Source organism: Montipora capricornis, chromosome 9 (genome assembly GCF_036669925.1).
Source record: "Montipora capricornis isolate CH-2021 chromosome 9, ASM3666992v2, whole genome shotgun sequence".
Taxonomy (NCBI): Eukaryota; Metazoa; Cnidaria; class Anthozoa; order Scleractinia; family Acroporidae; genus Montipora; species Montipora capricornis.
In genome coordinates, this window is record NC_090891.1 from 28,774,201 (window position 1) to 28,781,700 (window position 7,500).

A 7,500-nucleotide genomic window follows, 5' to 3' on the forward strand; every position below is an offset into this window, starting at 1 on the left:
GTTGTAAATGGCAAAATCAATTTGCAGTCGTAGCGATAGCTATTTTCTTCGAAAATTATTGGGTCATTTACTTAATTTCTTGAAATCTCTGATATATACTTGTTTAATTTCTTCCAGGGATGGCGTCGCAGTGGTGCGGAAGGCAGGGCTCGCCTCCCACCAATGTGACCCGGGTTAGACTTGGCATCACATGTTTGTCCGGGTACTACGGTTTCCCCTCTCCCCAAAATACCAACCTAAGATTTGATTTGATATCTGTACAGAGTCCAAATTAGTGCCTCAGCGTATAAATACACCAGACACATAGGGTGCGTTTTTTTGGGAAAACCCGGAAACGGATTCTTGAATTCAACGATCATGAATCCAATGTATCCACACTTGAGGAGGATACTTTGGATCAAATTTAAATCCGAATTTTTGAGATTCACCACTTCAGAGTTTTTTTGGGAAAGGATTTAGAAAAAGTATGACAAGCAGTTTTCCATGCAAAAAGGATACACTACAGCTACCGCTCATGACAGTTTAGTCCCAATGTTTTTCTTGCGCCACTTTTACCGTACGATCAAAGACACGAATACGTAGAAAATAGTTAGGTTTTCTTGCAAATTTCACACCAGAAATTACACTAAAAGTTTCTTGACAGCAATAATATTGTTACATTTTCAAAAACGGTGGCCACATTGCTGTAAAAATTGACCTTACGTTTCCTTTAGTTTCTATTTCATTTAATCACTTTCACCACAACAGAGAAACAGGCTGTGGTGGGGGTCGCACAACAGAGCGAGGCTCCAAATTAAGTGCGCCCTTTTTACCCTCCCAACCATGATATACCACAGAAGACAGACCACAACACCGGGAACTACATGCCCTACTCTTTGCGACAAGTGTGAGGCTTCTTTTACGTCCCACAGGATTATGAACATTGAAGGGTTGTGAGACGGGACCTCCGGCTTATCGTTCGTATCCGAGAAGACTAGAGAGTCTAACCATTTGCAGATGTAATTACAAAGGCAGCACTTTCTCCTCAGTTATTTAAAGACCCTGAGTGTTGGTCATTCCAACACCTGGACATTGGACATTCCTTCACCTGGGCCCTCCTGGACACATTGAATTCTGTGAACAACCAATTTTGTTGTTGTTGTTGTAAACTATATTTAAAAGTTGGGGCAGCTGTAGCCTGGTACACAGCCGTTTTGTGGGGAGGAGCGTTGCGTGACGACTAGGGCAGCTGTAGTGTCAACTGTTCTCAGAAGTCTCACCTCGCTCGTATAAAAGGAGATGTGATAGAATGAATGCCATTCTGTCAATCAAGCGAGTAGCTGCAGTTTAGAAATGGCTGACCAGGGCGAACAAGTTCCACAGGTTCCGGCAGGCGAAAACCTTCAAGCTGCTCAAGCAGTCGCCGTCGCGCATCCGCCGCTGCCTCCACCTCCACAGAACCAAGAAGAGCCTGCTAATCCAAATCCTGGTCAAAACGCCGCAGGGGAACAGGTTACGTTAGAGGTTTGTTCAGCGTTTTGTTTTGACGTTTCCAGCACGTGTTCTTGCATATTGTATTTCCGTGGCAGTTTTGAATTTATTTTCAGTTCGTGTTATTCCCTGTTTCAAAACGTTTAGTTTTTAGCTTAGTGGGCAATTCTCGGCTCCGGTTTTGTATTTTGCCCTGCTGATAACGTGTGGCTTGGTTGCCTTGCGGGCAATTTTAAGTTGAACTCTTCAAGGTCACATTCTGACCTGCTTGACTTACAGTTCCTGTTTTGCTCTGCTGATAACGGGCAGCCTCGCTGCTTTGCTAGCAAGTTTACTGAAGTTTGTTGCTGACACTTTTTGTGCCCTACTTCGAAACGTGTAGCTTTCTAGCTTTGAGGGCAACTCTTAGTTGATTTTCCAGTTTCTATTATGCCCTGCTGATTACGTCTAGCTTAGTTGCTTCGCGGGCAGATTTAAATTTATTTCCAGTTTATTTTGTGCCCTGCTGGTAAACGTGTAGCTTTCAAGCTTCGCGGGCAACTTCAAGTTGGCTTTTCATGCATGTTATGCCCTGCATAGAAACGGGTAACTTGGTTGCTTCGCGGGCAATTTTAAGTTTGTTTCCAGTTTCGGTTATATACTGTGCCCTGCTTCAAAACGTGTAGCTTTCAGGCTTCGCGGGCACTTTTACGTTGGCTTTTTATGTATTTCATGCCCTGCTGATCACGTTTGGCTTAGTTGCTTTGCGGGCTGTTTTAATCTTGCTTCTAAGTTTTGTTGTGTCCTGCTTTGAAACGTGTAACTTCTTCTTTGCGGGCGATTTAGAATTCACTTTCCTTTTCACTTTATGCCCCACTGAAACTTTTAGCTTAACCTTTTGCGGGCAGTTAGAAGTTTTCCTGGTTATGTTATGCCCTGCTTCTAAACGTTTACGTTTTTAGCTTTGTGGGCAACTTGAAGTTCACTTTCCCTTTTAATCATTACGCCCTGATGAATATGCGTTATTCTCGTTCTTCTCTAGCTCCGCGGATTTTCTGTTTGTTTACTTCGACGCGTACTCCAGCAAAGGGCCGGTTATTGTTTTAGTGCGATCCTTGTTTAATTTTCGTTCTTAATTTTGAATTGTTGTTTTCATTCCTGAATGCTTGTCTCACTTTAATTGTTTTATTTTCGTGTTGTTCTATGCTTATTGTTACATTTAAATTCCAATCATGTTGGAATAAGAGGTGCGCTGCCGATTTACCCGGCTTATTTATCTAGCACAATGTATTCATTTTTTAATATTTCTATCATCAAAGACTAGTATGGAAAGCAGCACTCAATAATTTTGCAACAGATTGAAAATATATTGATGATGTTTCTTTGAGTATTTCGCGCTGTCAGTATAATAATTTTTAATTTTTCCCCTTGGCATCGAATGCAATCGCTTCACTCCCCCTTTCCCTTTTCTTTTCCATACTTAGGCTTTGCAAGCGAGGATTAAGTTTTTAGAGAATGCGCATGGGACCTCTGTACAGGCGTTGATAAACCGCATAATCCATTATGGTAGCCGCCGATTAGAAGACTTCGACAAATATGAAGCAGTGCGCCTCGCAGAAGAGCTCGTCACTGTGGCGAAGACCACTGGCCATGCAAAGGCGGCCAGCTATGACATCATTGCAACCACCCTCAGGGAGAAAATCCATGTGTCGAAAGAGCAATTTAAGGCTTACTTCCTGGCTCTTTTGGCAGATAAAGAGTTTACAAGGATCTTTGATGCCATCTCTAAAGTCGATAAGTCATTTACACGTCCTGTGCTATATTTTCGTACTCAGGGGAGAGGTAATCAAAGGTTTTCCTCTTCCAATCCTCGAGTCACCTGCTATAGGTGCAGAACCCCCGGCCACAAGTCTACACAATGTTGGAAGCGATCTCCGACGGCCCGCTATGTTCCTTCAAGCGGTTCAGGTCAAAACCAACCCCAACCGGCAACTCAGTAGCAATACCCTCCTTTTGTATGAGTTTGGGTTCTATTAAAGTCAACCCAACACCATAACCATATCTCTTCTTTATATCTATATGTGTATGTTCTACCCAACTCCCCCCTCTCCCAGGTTAGGCGTTACCTTATAAAACTTTGTTTATCAATTTTTTATCTCCCTTTTTTCCCTCGGATGACATTCACAAAGGGAAGCTCACTTGCCCTTTCGGATAACCGGGGCTGAGTTTGTCATTCCCTGGGCCCACAATTTCTCTTTTTCTTTTCACTTTAGCTCGTGAACCCTTGCTTTCACGACTGGGAAATGTGTCCTTGTCTCAACCCCAACGCGGTTAGCATTAATGAATTTCAGTGGATAAACATCGGTGGATCTGTTGTTGATAGCGCCCATGGGATGGCGAACAATGCCCATATCTCTGATGACGATATCGCCCAAGTCTTGCAAGGAAATGTATTGGCGGATATGTCTCGCTTTGTTTTCCGAGATCCAGATCATTTCCGGGCGGGGGAACTTCATCGCCATGCGTCACAATGGAATACCTTGTTAGATGATCTGAACGACAAGCGCTTCTCTGAAGTCCGTGACTGGATTAATAACAGTGTAGACGTAACAAAATTTTTTTGGCCGTTCAAAGGTAGTTACAAAGGAAAGAATTATGAGTGTAGCAGTCCACCACTTTGTATTCTTCCCAATCACCCATCATGCAAGCCTTTTGCCTCGTTTATATCTGATACACTCCAGGACCGTTTGCGTTCTGGCGCTATTTCTTTGTGGGGCAAAGTTGGAGAATGCATCCCACCTCACCTCGTTTTGCCTCTTACGGTAGAGCCTAGCAAGCCGCGTCTCTGTAACGATGATAGATTCCTTAATATCTGGATCGAAGACCGTCCTTTTTCCCTGGATAGCGTTCAACGTTTGCCTAAGTATGTTGATAAAGGATTTTATTAGACAGTATGTGATGATAAGTCTGGATACGACCACATCAAGCCTCACCCTTCCAGTCGTTTCCAGTGGGGAGGCTGGTACTTTGTGAGTGAGTGTATTCCTTTCGGCTGGAAATCCTCCGCATACATTTATCATACGACTGGTCTTGTCGCGTCGCGTAAGCTGCGTTCGTGGAACATTCCGTCATCATTGCACATTGACGACCGCCATAATGGCCAATTATCATTTCCGGGTGGCACTGAACTTGCCATCCGCCTATCAAGCTCTCGCTTCTGGGGATAAAGTAAATTTTGCTCTGGCACTCGCAGGTATTTTCCTCAGGTGTTACATCTTAACTTCCCTTGGCTACGTTATAGGCCTGGCAAAGTCTAAACTTACCCTTCAAAAGCAGGTCCCATACCTTGGTTTTGTCATCGATTCGGCACTACAGGCTTTTACTTTGTTGCCTCTCAAAAAGGAAAAGTTTCTTCGTGTCGTCAAGGAGACATTACCTCGTGACACCTTAGATATATTAACTCTGCAAAGGCTCAGCGGAAAATGCATGTCTCTGAGCTTGGCAGTTCCGGGTGCAAGGCTTTATGTTAATGAAATTAACCTAGCTGTGTCTCGCGCTACTCGCTCTTCGCGACCAGTAAAGATGGCTCCAGCCCTGAGGAATGAGATTGAGCACTGGCTCTTCCTTGAGTCCTGGGACGGGTTTCTTCCTTGGCGATCTGAAAAACACACATATGTCGGGCTGTTCTCCGACGCATCTCGCTTCGCTTGGGGAGGTGCGTTGAGCCCGAATGCCATTGAAGCGAATGTTCGTGATTACTGGGAAGCCTCAACAATACAAGCCGATATCGTCACTAAGGAGACCTTGGCATTAAATTACGTCCTTGAGTCATTCGCTGAAACCATCGAAAACTCATGGGTCGACGTCTTTGTCGACAGTTTGGTTCTGATCCGTTCATGGAACCGACAGGGTTCTCATTCTCAATCGCTTTCAGGTGCCTTCAATATCGATTTGCACCTTGCCTTTGTCCCTAGTTCCCAGAACCAGACCGACTCCTTCTCGCGATGCCTTAGCCTGCAGGATGCCAAATTGTGCCCATCTCTATGGATGGTAGTATAAGAATTTTATGGCGGCCAAAATGGACACTCTGTGGACCTTATGGCACGTCCCTCAAACGCCCAATCTGACTTATCGGGTGTTAAGTTGCCGTTCTTCTCTGAGAATCTTCTCCCGGGATCTCTGGGAGTCAACATGTTCGCACAGTCTCCTGACCTCTACCATGTCTCTGTATTAAAGAACCCATACGTCTTCCCACCCATCTGCCTGATACCTCATGTTATCAAGTATATGAGAAGCTTGCGACTGTGGTACACCATCGTAGTACCCGACGTGTGCCCAAGGCGTTTTTGGTGGCCATTATTAGCATCCTCATGTTCTTCACGATACCTCTTAGCTGTTGCTGGAACTGTTGGGGCTCTCCTCACGCCGTGTAAGAATGGATTTTTAAACAATTGGCCTATCCCTTAGGATCTCTGGGTGTTCCGTCTCTGATAAGCAAGTGGTGCCTCTTGGCTAGGGCTTTCACGCTAATATCCTACGATATAACAATGACTTTGTAATTTAAAGCATATCTTTGTATGAACAATTATCACTTGCAGAATGGAGGAAATAATCAAGCAAACAACTCTCCGAGCAAACTTTATATGTTTTCAAGTATGTTTTTTCGCCCTTTTGGTCTGCTTCAGTACTTCCTTCTATGCAAATTGAAATGAATGCTGTGAATAAAGAATTGTTCACAATTATGTCTTTTCACAGTTAGTTTTGTACCTACACATATATTTATATATTCAAAATGGAAATACAATAAATAATAATAATAAATTTAAAGTGAAATAAAATAAATAAATTAATTTCAACAAAATGGACAGGATACATCCCTTTTCCATATCTTTTCATATTCTTTAGGACCTTCCTTCAGCCGCTATGCGAGCGTTTGTTCCGGCTGTGTCGTGTCCTTCCTGCAGGCCATCCCAATGACAACCTGTTCCTTTTCTGCCAGATGTGCGGCTATCGCAGGAAGACGGTCCCTCAAAAGGTCCCCAGTTCCAAAATCTCTGTAAACCTTCAGGCCATAGATGACCGTAAAGAACATCTGAAAAAAGCCTCCCTCCGCTATATGAGTCGGAAAATTGCGGAGCGGCCGATTAACCCATCCGGCCTATTTGTATTGGCGCGAGACCAGGCGTTTTTCAAAGCATTATTCTTTAGTGGTGATCGTGGTTCAGATCTGGGCATGGTAAGAACAGAAGAGATCTTGAGTTTTCCCCAGGGCGATGGGCTGTTGTTTAATCATGTATGGGGAAAAACCCTGCGAGATGGCGCTTCCAATGTATTCGGAATTCGGCAACATCCTAACCCTGAGTTGTGTCCAGTTAAAGCCATTGAAACATATGTAGCCGTAGCCTCTGAGTTACAGGTTTCCGTAACTAACGGCTTCTTGTTTCGTCCAACCAATCATCAAGGTCATATTGTGAACAAGCCTTTTCGCTTGAAGCTGTTCAGCGGAGGCTCGCTTGACGCTGTATTTGAAAGAAGCGCACATCGACGACGGAGAAACGCTGCACAGCTTCCGTTCGGGCTCAGCTATAACATTAGCATTATCTGGCTCCCAGTTGGCGGACATCATGTCTCATGTAGGGTGGAACAACAAAGAAGCTGCTATTTACAACATGAAACTGGCGGAGGTTCTTCGTATAGACAGTCCATTTCATTTGTTGTCTGCAGACTGTTCAGCGACGTTGGCTCTAACAGAGAACGACATTGAAATCAACCGTCTGAAAAACTTTGTATCCGCCTTTCCACACACTTCCTAATTATTCTACGTCATGTTGTGATTTTTAGGATGGGGGCTTTGAGTTTGGGAGACTGAGAACGGGAATGTCCTCTGGTCCTGTGTTTTGGGACTTTAGGACACGCTTTAACATAGAGACTGTCGATGCCCAATCTCAAGCAAGCGTGAGAGAGAGAACGGTGAGAATAAAATACTATTCTCAGCGGTCTCACCTCGCAGGTATAAAAGGAGATGTGATAAAATGTATGCCATTCTGTCGA

General features: G+C 44.1%; 1 protein-coding gene across 2 annotated transcripts in view; it reads left to right on the top strand.

The window, feature by feature from the left end:
• Positions 1 to 7,500, top strand: part of LOC138015081 (uncharacterized) — a 12,209-nt gene that overhangs the window by 763 nt on the left and 3,946 nt on the right. The window contains exon 1 of one of the 2 annotated variants that reach the window (XM_068861995.1): positions 135 to 1,503. The exons of the other annotated variant lie outside the window; for it this stretch is intronic. Coding sequence (XP_068718096.1) covers positions 1,333 to 1,503 — 171 coding nt within the window. The 5' untranslated portion in view covers positions 135 to 1,332. Of the gene's footprint in view, positions 1 to 134; positions 1,504 to 7,500 lie in introns of those variants that run through there. 2 annotated transcript variants of the gene reach the window in all.